General features: G+C 32.9%; 1 protein-coding gene across 1 annotated transcript; it reads right to left on the bottom strand.

The window, feature by feature from the left end:
* Positions 1-839: 839 nt before the first annotated feature.
* LOC129229982 (28S ribosomal protein S18c, mitochondrial-like) lies at positions 840-17,693 on the bottom strand. The gene is made up of 5 exons (XM_054864366.1): positions 17,570-17,693; positions 15,663-15,763; positions 11,987-12,070; positions 6,678-6,804; positions 840-1,016 (listed from the first exon to the last, which is right to left on the bottom strand). Exons 1-5 carry the CDS (start codon positions 17,634-17,636, stop codon positions 925-927), a joined length of 471 nt encoding a protein of 156 aa, XP_054720341.1. The 5' UTR covers positions 17,637-17,693; the 3' UTR covers positions 840-924.
* Between the last annotated feature and the right edge of the window lie 246 nt (positions 17,694-17,939).

Genomic DNA, 17,939 nt, shown 5'->3' with positions numbered 1-17,939 from the left:
CAGATTTTTTTTTTTTTTTGCATTATTGTCATCTATTGTACGTTATCTTTACTGTACAACACTCACTTGTTTGGTTAAGAGCGAAAAAGAGGCACGAAAAAAAAAACGTTTTAATTCTAAAATTTTCCTATTGTTAGTACTGAATCCACCACACATTTCTTCAAAATATCTCGAAAACTGATTTTTGCAGATACTGTCGTTTACCTGCACACAACAGTATTATTTATGTAAGTTAAATTACTTTACTTCTATACTTTAACTATCACTTGTTATTCTTGCAGCAACAATTATACTGCTTGAAAATTCAGTTCAAGATTATTTCCATTTAAATTTTTTGTTTTATGATTAGATATGTCTTTAAGAGTGGTTTTAATAATTTCTTAGAATTCTTATTTAACTGGTTTCTGAAAAGTAAAGTATTTGTTTTAGATTTCCTATAATATTTCTTTGTTGATAATTTAATTAACTATCTTTACCAAAAAGAAAAGAGCATCTTTTCAAATATATTTTTAATTAACAGCTTAAACCGTTTTAAACAGTGCATTTTATTTAATATGCAATGCTTTTCAGGTAGGGCAAAGAAAAGAAACCATTATTATAAGTAACGTAAATCAGGGAAATTTAGTGAACTTAATCAGGGAAAAGTCAGGGGACTTTTTTTTCCAGTTCCTGTCGCCACCCTGTCCTATTGTTGCTTGGAGGCGACCAAGTCTTAACGTTCTTGGAGCACGACAAAAAACCAATACTTTGCAATATTTACAGCAAAGAATATTTTATACATTTTTATTCATTAAAGTTCATAGACTGTTTCTAAAAAAGTAAAAATTCTTAAATAAATGCTAAGCTCTTTATTTCTGTATTACATATGAAACTTACATAAATGATTGAAAAGTGATTGACAATAAATTTCTTTTTAATTGGATCTCAATGAGGATTAGGTCTGCTAGGGTTGAAAGGATCATACAACTTTGGATCTTTTAAATACTGTACATTCTTCCCAAGATAAGTCATATATCCTAGAAAACATTATTAAATATAAGAAAATAACACATTACTATAAGTATATAACTAAAACAAATACTGTTTTTTGTAATTTTGTTAGGAAAGAAATGATTTTACAAGATACAGTAAAACCCCTCCTAACGAACACCCCTCCTATACAGACAATATTTAATTCCTTGAATTCTAAAGCAAATAAAATTATCAAATTCCCTGACCTATGAACACCCCTCTATTGCGAACAAAAAATTAGTCTTGTTCAGGGCCGGACTGGGTGATCGACAGGGCGCGGGAAAGCTGAGTTGAAGGGCGCCGACTGAGCCTCCATAATATCTAAGAAATTAAGATTTAGTGCGACCATTTTAAAAGGATAAAAAATCATTGAGAAGCAAATAAAGCCCTTTTTTGTTGCTGAAAATGTCTAAACGAGAAGTCATATTTTTTGCAAGTTCAAAAATAGTAGAAGAGACCTCCCCCCAAAGAGTGTTGGTACATCCCCTTAAATATTAATGATTACCCCCTAGAAAGAGACTCCCCTAAAAAAAGAGAGGAAAGACCACCAAAATACACCTTGAAAATGTGAATAACGTCGCGGGGCGGTTGGGGGGAATAATTTTTAATTTCGAAGAATGAGAAGTTTTGCTAAATGTTTCTCAACAGAAACTTTTTCCGAAAATTCATTGCTTGTTCGTCTTTCTTCTGAAATGCATCATTCACTAGTTCAATAGCATTAAGTAACAACACCTCTTGCAGTAATACTTTTTTTTGTGTTGTCGATTGAATTTTTTTTCACTGGTATCTGCTGTTGTTTTAAAACATGACGCTATCATTTTATTACATGAATTTGTCGGTTCTTTAAGCTGACGAAGTTTTCTCCGTGCGATCAATATTCATGCTCAGGTTTTTTTTTTCGTTTTGTACCTGCATATGCTAGTTTGTCATTTTCGACAAAATGCTTCTGCAATTTAAAATTAAAAAGAGATGTATGTACATGACAATTCAAACTGTTGTCCGTTTTCAAAGACTGTTTTAAAATATTTTTTTCCACTTTATTGCGCTAAAGTTCAAAACTCAAAAAGAATAAATTAAAAATATCATTTCATAAGTAATTTTTTTTCTTTGGATTGTTAAAAATCTTTGCATCTCTGCATGGTGTTCTTTTAAAGCATTTTAGTTATGCAATTATTTTGAGAGTAAGAGCGAGTGGTAATGAATATCAGGCCATTACTAGTTTTTATAAATGCACTTTTTAAGAAAAAGGTATGTTTTTGGATGAATAGCAATACAAAAAAGGAATTCAGTCATGAAGGGGAAACTTGATTTTACAAATTGGGTAAATCAAGAAATATTATAATTTATCAAAAATGAAAATTAATAAAGAGTAATTAAGATGAAGAATTTAGTGCGGATATAATATGAGACATGACATTAGTGATTAATTGATTTCAGTCCTCAAAATCAAAAGATTATTCGAATTATGTTTACGCATTTGTTTTGTACTAATAGTATTGCTTGTTTTTTTTTTTTTTTTTTGCATCTCACATCTCAAATGTCAAATTTTATACGAATTATGCATTTGTAATGAAATTGGCTTATGTATGCTATAAAGTAACTGCTACCATGAAAATGAGTTAAAATATCATGTTTTTTTTCTTAATGTTTGCAAGACATATTTTTTATAAATAAAACATAAGTAATATCTAGAGTCCTTAAAATCTATTTTTAAAGTCTGATTTTTTTTTTTCAAATCCTATATTTATTTATTTTTTTATTAGTAACATGATCATGTCATAGCAAATATCTTGGGGGAAAATACAACCAATCGAACTCTAACTCATCCAGTGCACCTGATTGCCTTTTTGCAATACGTAATAAATGATATCATTTTAATAACACTGAAACTATTGGGAAAAGCTTGTAATTAAATTATTTGAGAAATCATTTTTTATGTATGGATATACATTTAAAACTACTATTATTGTTTATGACCATTATAAGGAATAAATGAATTGATTTGATTAATCAATAAATCTTTTGCAAGAAAACTCAAAGATTTCAGTTTAAAAGAAGATCAAATAAATTTCTTGACCATGTTCAATTTCTCCTTGCCTCCTTTTTTCATTTAAGAATTCCTTTTTTTTTTTTTTTTAAAGTAAAATTAAAATTACAAGTTTTTTGTTAGCATAAGAAAACAAGAGGGTTTTTCGTAATGATATTTTTTCCTCCACATTCTTAAATCAGGATCTAATTTCTGAAAATTCATTTCAGAAATTCTCGCTGTCCAAAGTGTTATATTTTTTAAGTATATATATAGCAAAAACGAACATTTTAAACGTTTGTATTCATTTTCATGGCATTGTTGTCTTAAAGTTTCGAGAACTTTTTGAGTGTCAGATTTTGTTTTTGAAAACTGACGCGACCGACCTAGACAGAGCCGTCATAAAAACTACCAATCATATTAAAAACAGAGGGACGATGAAAAAAAAAATAGTTCAAGGACAGGCTTGATCTTAGTAGTTTTTACTTTTTAAAATAATAGTTTTCAATTGATAACACAAGACCTTTCAACTTATCTGAGTGAGTTGTTTTTTTAACCATATGTATTGTCGAAAATTTTGCAATATCATTTGTTATTTCGCAGCACATAGATCATAATGCAATTAATTATGAATCATAGATTGTAATTCTATAATTTAAGATTATACATGAAGGAAAATATTTTCGCAATAAAAAGGAAATGAAAACTGAAACCTACTGTTGAAAAGATCCTTGACTTAATATATCCAATTTTGCTGCCGCTTCAAAATTACTTGTTCACTAATGCAAAAATCTGATCCAAATGACTCTTCGATTCATGTAAGTAACGGCAATTGGACTTCTGTAGTCTAACTGCATAAAATTTATGATAGTTGTCCTCCCTTGTCCAACAGAAATCCAGCGCTACGAATCCCCCAGGACCCAAGCATCGCAGATCCTTATCGATATAAAGCATCTTAAAAGGCGTTATTTAAAGCCATAAAACAAGTGTGTGGTCTACATGTATGCTCCCTTTTTTCTGCTTACCAAAAGATAGTTAGTCAAAAGCTCTTGCACAGTACAAGAATGCTTCGAAAGACCCTCATAAAATGCTGTAATGGTTAGAATCTTTAGCTTTTATTCTGTGAAAAAAAAGTGCTGTTTATTTTTTAGGCTTTATACTATCCTGATATGTAAAAACTAACTGCAGATAGAAAACGAATAAGGTTACTTCGATATTTCTCACATTACATTTCTAATATAGTCTTTCTTGACTCTTATTAATATTTGTAATACCAGTAGCGTACCTAGCATGGGGGACACTCGGAGCGCGGTAATTAGTGATGTGTCACCCCTCCCCCCCTCTCTCCCTCTAAACGCAAAAAAAAAAAAAAAAAAGTTTTTAAATTCTATGTAAACATGAAAATATTACAATTTTCAAAAACAACTGTATTTGTGGAAAACAAAATTTTATATGGGATAATATACATAAGGCAAATAAAAACTATGAATGCTTTTTATGTAACTTACCCAAGACGCATGTGTGCGTCGAGAGATCAAAAAAGTAAGGGGGTCTGTGAAATTGTTGGCCTCGTAATTACTTTGAACTTATTTTACACACCGAAAGCTAATGGGTTTTCAGTTTTTTGTTATAAGAGGTCACTACTAGGTCTAAGTATTGACAATGTGAACCTAATTCTGAGTATAGTAGTACGTATTGATTCCATGGTGTGGGGTGGGAAATATTGGGGTACGGGCGGGCCTATCCCCTGTAAAATTTTAAAATTAGAAGTCTTAATTCTAAGGAGTCTTGCATTTCAGCTTCATTTTTATCAAAAACTTGTAATTCCACTTTGGGTATCACCCCCCCCCCCAGACAGTCAACCCCGAGGCGGACCCCCCCCCCCCCCTTCACGACATCACAAGTAATAGCTTTGCGTTTTACTTATTAACAACATCGTTATACATTCCTTCTTCAAACTCAAACTTCGTTCCGCTCAAAATGAATTGCATTGTTTCATTGATGCAAAGTTTATCAATAATAACCTTCACAAGTCAACAGGATAGCGAGGGGTGGGGGGCACGGTATCGAGCTTCATCTGAGGGAAAACACAGATTAAAAAACTTCCCAAAATGATATAAAGGCAGCATAAAATGTAATAATATTATGATTTTATGCAGGAATTCAAATATTAATATTTTTACGGTAGTATTGTAGCTTGCATAAGGGCGACAACCCTCCACCGCCAGGGCAATGACGAACCTCCTCCAAATGCTAAGCAGCGCTCCCCCTCCCGAGAACTTGACCCCCAAAATGAGATTTAAAAAATCTCTTAAGTTAACTCCTAACAATTTCAATGCCGAAGGTTATGCCATGACCCCCTTCCTTTGTACACACATCTGGCTAAAAAGACAGTGAAAGAATTAAATCCAACTAAAAAAAACTGGAATATGTTTTGAACACAAAGATCTAGAACTTGTAATGATTTTAATTGACAAAACTTCGTTTAAAATCGAAAAATGTTTTATCTTTAAAATTTTTCGGCATCTTTATTGTGTTTAGTCCAGTAATTCCTCAAATGTGCCCAGGGGAGCCCTGCAGTCCTCCTAGGACCACATCGAAAATTAACTATTTTTTCTCAATTAATTTAGACTTATTATTTGTGAAACTTTTTTTTTTACAGAGTCTCTGCAGGATAAATAAGGGCTATTCAATGCAGATACACGACTCGTATTTATTTTTGACTGCCAGTTACAAGTCATACTTTTATTTTGGGAAGGGCGCCATGCGAATATCTTAGTTCCAAAAAGGGCGCCATGACTCCAAAATCTAGGAATCACCGTGCAGTCTTGTCCTAAAAGTTATTTTGTGAAGAGACAAAAAATACGACATCTGACTTCTGTCATCGTGTTCATCCATCCACTAAATTATTGCTTTTATGCGGCTTATTTCGACATTACACTATTTTTAATGCGCAGATTTCAAAAATTAACATTATTTGTCTTCTTGCTTCTATTGCACTCATGATTATCATTAGCAGAACAGGGAGTCATGCTATCCGCTCTTTTACAGCAACTTAAGTACAGTCAATAAATCAAACCATTCTCGTATTTTTGACCATAGATATGTGCTGTTACTTTCACCCTCACATCCCTTTTTTATTGGGGAAACACTATGGGTCCGCTTTTGTCCTCAGAATTGAAACTTGGTGCAAAAGATAAGCCACAAACGATGCCCTGGGAGCAGACCGTTTACGAAACGAGAGGGGACTAATTGCCTTTATTGGGGGCAATAAAAAGGAACGTTTATATAAATAAGAAGACCATTGCTTTTGCATGTCAAAATATTCACATGCAAAATCACTTCTTTGTTCCACATAATTTATTTTCATTTTGCTAAAACATTGTTGCGAAAAATAAGAAAAGAACAAAAGGGCGCCTTTCGAGAGGGCGCACCGGGAAAAGTCCCGGTCAAGTCTATGGCCAGTCCGGGCCTGGTCTCGTTAGTGTCCGCATTAGAGGAGTTTTACTGTATTTTGCTATCTGCTGTGAAAGTTTTAACATTTAATTTTTTGAACCAAAATTTTTAAATTCATTTAATTGAACAATAGATTTATATACAAAACATATTTATATGTATATAAGAAAAACTATATACATACCAAAAAATTGGGACTTTTTAATGGTATGCACCACCCTTGTGTGCTGCTTCTTACACAGACCAGTTATATGTCTCTCATATATGAACCCAGTATATGGGGATATAAATTGATTCAACAATTTTGGATTCTGAAAAAAGAAAAATTCATAAATAAAGTTAAGTAAAAGCAGTTAACCACTCTTGTATGTCTAACATTCACCCTGTAATGTTAGGCATAAGGGTTGTACAACAACATGAAATAACTACTATTATACAAAATGTGTATGTCTAACAATGGTGAAAATTTGCATAAAATGTCATCCTTACCATGGAACCACACAACTTGAGTAATCACGAAAAAAGTTCAAAATGGCCACATTCGAAAGGAGCACATTTAGACATTTTTTTGACCCATGAACTGTGTGCCCTCATTTTCGAGATATGGGGTCTTAAAGTCTGCCAAAATCTGAATAAAAGTTGCCAAATTTAAAGACTTGGCAAGAAATTTAAAACACCACTCGTTTTTATTGTCAGTATCATGCAAGACATCTAATTTCCATTTTAGGTCATATCCAAGGCGTTAACAAAGATATGTCGCATTAATCCCTTACTTGGGAGTGTTAAATTAAAGAACCACCATCAAACCTATGAAGTGAAAAGTAGTAGGCTTTATCCAGAGGAACTACAACTTTATAATGAAATTAAACATAAGTTGCATCATTTCATTCGTGATAATAATACATTTCAGAGTTTTTCTGTATTTTAAGTGTATTTAACTTATTTAAGTGTTAGTTCTTATTAAAGAAATATGTTGTAAGTATTCCTAAATAATATGGGAGAATTAATATGTATAAGTACAAAAATCAGACTAAGTTTACAGATAATAAAACGAATGGTCTTTGATGTTGAAATAAAATGGTCATGGATTATGGTATCAGTTTTTTTTTAAAGTTATAATTAATGCATAAAGTTTTATTGTCTGACCACTGTGAGGAAAAATGTGTAATTTTTAGAAAAAAAAATTAAAAAGAAAACAATGGATAAAAAATGTCAATAACCTGCACTTCAAAATTATCAATATTGGAAACTACATCATGGATGGAGGGAAATAGTTATTTTTGTTCTTAAAAACTTAATATAGTCGACCATCGTTAAAATAACCCCGGACGTCCGAACAAAATCTGCCAGTACAGCTAAAAGTGTCTATAACATAAATGCACAACATATTGCATGTTTTTATTCATTTTTAAAAAATACGGGAATAACTTTTACAAGTTATGTTTCAATCAAACTACTATCATTAATTCGTTTCCCCAGGTTAGTACAACCACAATACTCGGACATGATATATGCTCGGTTATAAGTCTGGGTTATTGAAAACTCGGCCACCTCCATTTTAAAACCTTTGCATTTTGGGGGAGTTTGACAGTTGCAATATCTGTACACGACTTAAATTCATAAAATGTTTCTAGTGCCGAAAATTTCTGTCTTTTGATCATTATTTTGTTCAGTGTCATATTTGTCAGGGCCAGTAGCATATTTTTGCCCTTTCGACAGTCACTTTCATTTTTATTTTACTGTATATCTTATTTATATTTAACATTAATCTGCCAATTAAAATTTCTGAATTCGAAGTTCTTTTCTTTTAAATTTATATTGCCTCAAGTATATATATTAACTTTGCGCAGAATCTAAAAGAAATATTCATAACTAATACTTACAGGAACTATATTAAGAAATACTTGAAATATATTACATCAATAATGTTGCAATTAACACTTAAAGTACTGAAGTAAAATTTACTTAAATTACACTAAAATGCAAACATATATTTTAATCCTGCCTGTCCCTTCAAAATTTTAAAGGGGAAAGGGTTAATTCTGCAGTGGAATGGTAAAGCGCAATATCTGCAGAAATGAATTTTTTAGACATTTGAAGAAACTCGTTTTAGATTCCAAAAATGGAAATGTTTGAATATGATGTCCTTTTTGGGCTTAATTTTCAGCGGAACCAAATAAGCAATTTTGTTCTCTAAAGCTAAAGCAGAGGTGCTCACCCCCCTTAAGGGCAAGGACGCACTCCCTAAATGTCATGAAGATCCCCCAAAAGCAAGAGCCCCCCAAAATGAGAAAAATACCCCTCAACCCCCCTCCGCATAAAAAAATTTCAATGCCGCAATCTGCGCCCCCCCCCCCCAGGTGGGCACCCTTGGCTTAAGTACAGAATATAGCAAAAAAAAAAGAAGCTGATACTATGCTTTACTTTCCCACGACAGAATTATACAAAATGCTTATCATGCCAAAAAGAAACAGAAAACACACCCACATACACATAGCTAGAGTTGGAAATAACGTCTCCAGGAACTCACCTTTAGGTTTAGAGGACTCGCCAGAAAAAAAGGTGGTCTGACATCAATTTACATTATATTGGCATTGTTTTCACAAAAAAAAAACTGATATTTCCGGTGACAGCGTTCCCCCCACGAGCATCCCCCTTACCTACCATACTACTTTCGCAGGTACATGTAAATACATTTTTGTTAAAAACCAGGACGGTCATACTTGGCCTCTTAACCCCCCTCCGACTGTGGCAAGCTTTTTTTATCATAAATAATGAGATAAGACTTAAGTTTAATCTTGATTTACAGTTGTTCCTCTGGAAAAACTTTCCGCTTCATAAGATTGATAGTGGTTTTTAACTTTGACACACACAAGTAATGCAGGTGCGCCTATTTCCTCCAAGAGCGATAGTGCTCTCCTCCCACACTAATATCTTGAAGACCTCCCACAAAACAAAAGCCCCCCCCCCCCTCCTTCAGACGAGAGAAAAAATACCCCTGAAAAAAACCCCCTAAAAACTTTAATGGCGTGTCTGTGCCATGACTCCCTCTCCCCCTGGTATACACCTATGAGTAAAGAATCAACTTAAAACATCTTTCATGCACTTTGGTGAAGATCAAAAATGGCAATAAGATGTCTTATCCTTGTCAGAGGCAGATTTTGAATGTGCCGTACCTACCATTTTTGAACAAAATTCGTTAAATTTGGCAAATGAATTATTTTCAGATGTCTTTTGATCTATGACCTCACTTAATATTTTTGTGCGTGTTTTCCTGTTTGTGAGTCACTTCCGCTTTGGCTTCTTGCAAGCAACTCCGGAGGAATGATTGAGGTAAAAAAATAAAGTTTTTTAAATTTTTTCTCCACTAATTAAAGTCACACAATTATAACACCTAGCTTGTGACATGTGGTCAGGAAAATTATGAATCTATCGATACCTAGTTCGATGATCAGTTTTCTGTCATTCACGAGGAGTAGGGATGACAGATAGATAGTCACATACCATCAACTTTTATTAATTTTAGACTATGCTTTTACAAATATATACAAAATAGTTTTGAACAATTCATATATCAAACTCAAATGACTTCATGTATCTGTATGTGTGTGCATTTTCCCCCCTCAATACCAAAGCATTGAACCTCAATATTTACAGCAGGGTTCGCCAAGACCGTTACCTTACCTGTATTTTGTTTATTTTACAAAACTTGAATGTTCTTACGCGATTCAGGCTGTGTAAAATTTAATATCATACAGTAAAGGAAGAGGCTCAGGACCTGATTACTGAATAGGCCAACTAGGCCCTGGCCTAGGGCCCTCAATATTTAGGGGGCCCCCAAATTGCTGAAATTACTTTAGTCTATGGCTAAAATTGTTTCAGCCAATGGCTGAAGTTATAAAGTTTGAATACAGGAGGCCCCAAAAAAGTATTTGGTCTGGGGTCCCTCGATATCTGAATCGGGTCCTGAAGAAGCCTTCATTTGAACAAGTAGGCTGTTTGCTCCTTTCTTGACTCTTTGCCTTCAAGTAATTAGCGTACTCTAATGACAATTAAGAGAGGAAATAATTATTTTTAAGATTATTTTTTACATTAGTTTTGAATATACTTTAAAAGTTATTACTTCTTCAAGTTTTTAATTTAGTTGCTAAAATTGTATGTTGAACCAAAATTTTTTTGCATTATATTATCCGCGGATTATACGAAGATGTTTTTTTTCTTCTATCCATTTTAGGGCTTCAAATTTTGGAAAAAATTTCAGGGGAAAGCTTTTAAATTACTGCTCCATGTAGTTTTACAGAAAATGTGCCAAAATATCAATAATTTGAAAAAAATCAAAAGATTTCGATATTTTTTTGTTTGCTTAAATATTCTGAATCCGACCCATGGGAGCCGGCAAATTCATATGCAAAAGGGTACACTAGTATGTAAGTCTCAATTTTTTTAAAAAACCAGTTTTTAATTTATTTATTTCAAAATGATTACTGAGATGTATTTTCATCTTTGCTAAAGTTAATTAATCTATAATTTTTATTTTTACATATTTCTCTGATCACAATATTTTTGCACTTTTATAATTTGGCCTTGCTTGAAAAAAAAAAAAAATTACTTATTCAAAATAATTAGTTATTAAAAGATTAAAAAATAATATTACTATTAAAAACATTAGATTAATATTATTTTTTAAAATTTATTGATTTGTTTTGAAAAGCCAGGGGATGAAAGTGCCTCCCTTGCAGCACTTACCGGAGCTGCAAGTGAGGCGTACTGCAGCGCCGGAAAGTGTACTTGATATAAACGTGAGATTAATAATTTTCGTGATGCATTTTGTAGCTTTTCCCTATTTGCTTATTTAAATCTTATTTTTGAAAGTCAGGAGGCGTAAGTACATTACCCTGCTGGCGATCATGGACATAACATGATATTAATATCTTTCGTGATTTACTTAGTAGTTTAAGCATTTTGTAGCTTGTTCTGTGTTTAAAATGAATTTTTTTTTTTTTTTGACACAAATAAAAATTTTAAGGAAGTTTAAGTATTAAAAATATATATATATTTTTTCAAAAACAGGGGACAGGGGGGGGGGGGGTGCGAATGCACTCATGATTTGGCCCCCTCACTTTTTCAAGGCACAAGCCACCACTGCATTGCAGATTACTGTAGACACGTGTTTCGGCGCAAAAGAAATGAGCTTATGGATGAAGAGACATCCTCTTCATCCATAAGCTCATTGGCATTGAAAAAGGCATTCCTTCTAACGCCGAAACATGCGTCTGCGGAAATCTGCATTTTAACATTGTTATTTCTTATTTTGCTTTTCAGCACAAAGGTATTTATTCAACAATAAATAATGATCATATTTAGAATTTGCTAACAAAGAAACAGCCAAGAGAAGAGCTAGAGTCAAAGTTATATCAACTAACAAAGAAATCCTCTCGAAACGAATAACTTGAAGATCCTTTTTCCTAAACAATACAGAACAGAAGTACTCACTTTATAATCTACAGGCACCTTGTACTTGCATAAAATACACACTTTCTTTGTTGATTCATAAGGATTAGGTATTTCTGATATGAACTGAAATGAACAACAAAATGCAAATTAGAGTAAATTCATAGAAGAGCAATAGCTTTTAAAACACAATATGGCGCTAAGCCTTAAATACAACTAGGTTATATAAAACATACATCAATAACTGTCGTATATGTGTGCTCTATTAACATACACTACACATACATTGATACCATCTAAGGTCAAAAAGAGGTGATAACATCTTCAGATTTCTAAAACCTCTGCTCATTCAAGAACTCAAGGATTCTTGATGATAATAATTTTATACAATAAAACAGGTTGAACAGGAATAGTATCAAGTAAGCCAGGCAAATGATGTTCAATGAACTCTAAATATCTGTTTCCTGTTAGATTTCCTTGAAACACATACGGACCAATCAAGTAATCTATTACGCCAAACTAAACATTTAGGCTGAATCGAGTTTGGAACGATGAGCTTCGGGTTAAAAAAGGATTATATTCAACATAGTGATGCCAGTTATGCAAATTTATGATGCCCTCTCTTGTGAACAACAAATCATCTGTCCACAATATCTTTCTTAGAGAATGGTGTTCTTCAGTGTCTCGGGCTAGTAGCCATCTGCAAAATGTTACCCGCTTTTTCTAAATCTGAATTGCGCAATTCTTGTGCTAGCGTAAAATGATAAGGGTGATACTTGTTCTGGTTCAATGTTTTCATTACTTTACGTAGTGAAAGTCCACCTTCTCTAGCAATCATGCGTGAACTCACACTTGGGTTTTCCACTACGTACTCTTCAACATCGGCAGAATGGTGATACTGCAAACACATGATTTGTTATTCACTCGAGGGGGCATGATAATTTTGTATAACTGGCATCAGTCTGCTGAACAAAATCCATTTTTTACCCCAAGTTCCAAACTCAATTTAGTTTAAATGTTTGGCTGGTCGTAATCAGCGATCATTTGATGGGTCTGCATATGTTATAAGGTGTTATAATGCAGGAAGCACATATTTAGAGTTCATGGAACATCATTTGCCTGGCTTACTGGATGCTATTCCTGATTCGTAGAGAGCAGAAATCATTTTTCAACACGGTGGTAACTCTGCTCATTTTCAAATGCCGTTCAGAATTTTCTAACTGAATAGTATCTAAAATGTGTTGGTCTTATGGGTCCCATTCCTTAGCCACCTATATCGCCAGATCTGACATCAGTGGATTTCTTTTGGAGATTCTATAATAAGAAGTATACAAAACACAAGTAACCAGTTTGCAGGAATTGGAGAACCAGTTTGATGGAGTAGTAGTAAAACTAAGAAATGAAATTTCACTAGGGGAAAGCGTGCATCAGGTGTGACGGCGACCAATTTCAGCATCTATTGTGAATTTTGAAGATTGATCAAACGTACTCATTGATGTTAGTGTAACTTTTTTATTAAGGATTTTTTCTTTGTTGAAAGCACAGAAAAGTAATGTGCAGTAAAAAAGTAGAAATTTTTTATTTCTACTTATTGCTATCTCTTGTGTTTTTTCACTTAATAAAATGTATAAATTATTATTTTGATACAAAAATATCATTTTCTTTAACGAGGAAATCAACATGCTTATGTGAAACTGAAAGTTTAAAACAGAAAAATGCGACGATAGTAACAGTTTTTTTTGAAAATGTCGATTGAAAACTTTGGTGCCATTTCAATTCTGAGTGTGTCCAACGTTTCAATGCTTGTAGCTCGCTGTAAAATGCGACTATTTTGATATAAAAGGTGTAAATTTGTAGGATTTAATCTGTTCTTTCCAAATATGTACTCATTTTTCTTGGACTCTCAGAAATCGGCAGTTTTCTCAGAATTTTGGTTTTTTACTCATTTTCCTTATATCTACTATAACTTGGTTACGGTTAAGGATTGGACATGACAATGGGTGGTTCTATACTCCGCTTGAGCTTTTCTTATCACCCCCTTTTGTATGGCAGATTCGATCGAACTCGCCCAGTATACATACTTAAACTTCATCTCAATGATCTTAATTTCTTTATTTTCATTATAAAATATTTTTCAATCAATTGTTTATATACATATTTATGTGTGCTATTTTTATACTAAAATATTACTTGAATAGGAAGAATATATAATTACTTATTATTTTCAGACTTCAAAATTTTCACTAAAAGCTTTCCTTTCACTGAAAAAGTGAACAAAATGACATTTTGTTTGGGATGGTTTTTTCCAGGGTGGACAAAGTAGGACAACCCTGACCCCACCTAACCTCTCTAAAGATAGCCTAAAATTTAGTTTTGAAACTTCATTTTAGTCTAATTTCTGGGGAGCTTGTTCAAAAATTTCAAATGGCTCCTCCCAAAATGATCAGCTAAATCCGTCACTGGCCTCAACCATAGAATAATGTCTTTAATTGATAAATTACTTTCTCTTTAGGATGCTAGAAAGTGTATGAAAATGCCACAAGTGCATGGATGTATTAGAATGCATTTCACAGCTAAACCTTAACTGTCTCAAATTTCTATGAATGCCCAACATCCTATTCACAGGAGAATACAGTAGACCCTCGTTTTACGCGGGTTTATTTTACGCGGTTTCGATTATCACGGTTTAAAATTTGACATCTTTATTTTATTTTATGCGTATGCGGCAATGCAAACAGATAAATTCTCCCCTCTCCAAAATCCCAACTCCTAAATATTTCAGATAACGTGTAATCAACTGCATTTTGATGTGCTAATAATCGAACTTGGGTCACTGGAGACATTTTATGTGATTGGTTCCAGAGCTCTTTCCAGAAGTACAGTTATCATACTCACACAGTTCAGAACTCACTGGAAGAAAAGCGTTTAGGAGTGACAAAGGAGGACAAAACCAACGAGGATACCGATGGCGGTGACGCACAACCAAAAACATTCACATTGAAAATTTTGAGCCATTCTTAGACAATAGAAATGTTCTTTCTGATTTGTTAGTGAAGGAAGATTGTATCATGAAAATTCTTAATGACTGCCAAAAGACTATCATAGCCAGCTCTTCTTTATAAACAGAACACGAAATGAATTTATATTTTCTTTATGCATGTTGTGCTAAAAGTCGATATAAGTACACATTAAACTTATCATACATACAATTAGTCATCACTAGAATGAAGTATTTTGTTATCTATGGAAACAAACCCCTATTTAAACACTAATATTAGGTCTCAATTTACGCGGCATTTCCGTGGAACGTAACCCCCGCATGAAACGAGGGTCTACTGTAAAATATTTTCAACTCTAACCAGAGCTTAATTTGCATAAAAGTTCAATGGATCACAGCTCTTGCACTTCTTTTCAATATTGAATGAAATTTTACATATTGAATTCGATTGAATTTTGGCCAGTTTTGTATGAAAACAAGTTTTGAAAATTATAGAGCTCCTGCTCAGAAATTAAGCTATGAATCTAACCGTAAGAATGGAGTGTCACGTCATAATTAGCTTTTATGCCTCAATCACAATTGGGGGGGGATTCCTAAATTTTATACTTTAAATTAAACTGAGAATTAGTGCGTAAATGCCAATAATTGTAACACAAAAAAAATCTAATTAAAAATATTTATTTAGGTTAATATTCGACTAATATAAATGTAAAAACTTACCATGTCTGGGTCATTCTTTTCTTTTATTTTATTACTGCTTTCAGACGTAGATTCACTTTTAGCAGAAACATTACTGGAAGTTTGACACGTTCTTAGCAAAGCTATAAAAAGGATTAGAATAATATTTTTACAACTACCAATACTAAATGCTCAAATAATATTTAAAACATAGCAGCAATGCAAGAATTATAAAGTTTAAATTTGTAACTGTCATCCTAAAGATAATTTAAGTGCATTGAAAAGTGATGTTTAATCTATACCTTATAGCTAAAATCTTTGCATGTATAGTATGGCTCTGATAAGTTTGAGAATAATGGTTACTTTTTTTGGGGGGGGGAGGAAAAAAGGGACACGTTACTGGCAGGGATTTAAGTTGAAATACTGTTTTAAAACTGAACGGCACACAACAGGCCCGTCACTTTGAAATTTCCCGTGAGGAGTCAAAAAGTATATACAAAAGTCAGGGTTCGAAAATATCCGATATTTTGATATGTATCTGATATTTTCAATTAGCACAAACTAAAGTCTTCAAAATAGTAAATGCATCCTCAAATTACTCTTTATTTTGTTATATTATAATCACTATATGTAGACTTAAAATTAAGGTTTCTTCCATTATTTATGCTAATATTTCAATTTACATTTTAATCAATTTTAAGAGAGTTAATTTAGCATTAGCTGCTTTACTCATTTTTCTTCTGTTAGCTACTTCTACAGTTATATGACTCAGAATCAAATAATATGCATTAGTCAGTGCAGTCACAAGACATTTTCATTTTTTCTGAGCGATGGTTAGTATTTAATTAGGCACTTTTAATATGAATTAAAATTGTTACATTACTAATAATTGTTTGAATATAAAATACAATTAAAAAAGGAATATTATATTACTTTGTTTATCAATGATGTATTAATGCATCATAAAAATATGGTACACAACTTTTTGGTTATGTTTAATAATAAATGAACAATATTACTATGATTAATGTCCTTTTTATATTGAAATTATATACCATATAGTTAAAAAATAAATAACGAAAATATCATGATATTATCAAAATAAATATCGGATATATATCATGATGTATATCAGAGAACCCTTAACATAATGCAAATTTAAATGGGTAACCACACCCCGTAATATGTAAATAACATTATTTTTCAAAAACAGGGGAGGGGAGCACTTGTCCCTCCTGCCCCCCCCCCCCCCCAAAATAAAAAGAGAGAAAAGATGGGCCTGCAAGGGGAGAGGTGTCCATGGCACAAACAGCACCACTGAAATTTTTAAAGGAGTAAGGGGTCATTTTCTCTTTTTATGGGAATGGGGTAGTCCATAGCAATTGAGGGTGGTGCACCATCCATTGCACTTGAGGAGGGACCACATCTATTTGTACAAACATGAATTTAGACAAATATAATAAAAGGTTTAAAGTTATTGGATTATAATCTTTACAAGGGCTGGCGAAAGGCAATGTCAGCCTGGTCTGAAACAAAGCGCCTAGCTCCGAAACAATCTAGTATAAGTGTGTATATTTGATCATTTTATGAGGGAGGGGGATTGTGGCGACCAAACTGAGAATGGGATCTTCAAGTTAGTTTCACACTCCTTCCTTCTACCATTCTTAAAGATTGAAATATTTCTCTCTTTAAACAGTTTTGTACCTACTGATTCCGGCCAATTTTCACTCACAAGATAAAGTATTTATATGATTGTTGAGCTGCAAAACTGTTTGCTTATGGAGCTATAAATCTAACTATGAATAACTGTAGTAGACTAAAACAATTTGCATGAAAAATTAGGAAGTTAAAGCCTGTCCTATCGACAGTAAGTTATGCATTGCTGATAATAGAAGATTAAAAACATATTAATAAACATTTCACTAAAAAACTAGTTAAATTTCTCAAACCTGCAAAGTGTGACTTATTTATGGATCGAATTATTAATCGATTGTTTACATTCGAGAAAAGCCACATTTTCCAAGCTTAGAATTTTTCTTCACGCATCACTCATTCGTGACGATGACGATGAACACAGAGCGCTTCCATGAGCAACCCATCTGTGTCATTGGTGGAATAAATATCTTTATGGATTACAAGGTTGGCGCTTTTATGCCGATCTTGGCATTAAACTACCTGCCAAACTGAATGGAATATTTAATCTTTCGTTGAGTGAGAACGTCTGATTTTTTCTTACGGTTTAGTTTGATTAGTTATTTTTCAGGCGTTTTTTTTTAGTTTATTAGCTTGATTAAGTTATTAAATGATTTCAAAGCTTGC

This window comes from Uloborus diversus, chromosome 9 (genome assembly GCF_026930045.1).
Source record: "Uloborus diversus isolate 005 chromosome 9, Udiv.v.3.1, whole genome shotgun sequence".
Lineage (NCBI taxonomy): Eukaryota > Metazoa > Arthropoda > Arachnida > Araneae > Uloboridae > Uloborus > Uloborus diversus.
The sequence above is the reverse complement of the archived record's forward strand: the minus strand, read 5'-3'. Positions and strand labels throughout refer to the sequence as shown.

Bases quoted from the DNA above. Each gene is read 5' to 3' on its own strand.
- LOC129229982 (XM_054864366.1), bottom strand. From the start codon at position 17,636: ATGTGGCTTTTCTCGAATGTAAACAATCGATTAATAATTCGATCCATA. The intron at 15,764-17,569 runs GTTTGAGAAATT...TCCTTTTTATAG, and splicing joins AAATAAGTCACACTTTGCAG to CTTTGCTAAGAACGTGTCAA. The intron at 1,017-6,677 runs GTATGTATATAG...AATGTTTTCTAG, and splicing joins TAAAAAGTCCCAATTTTTTG to GATATATGACTTATCTTGGG.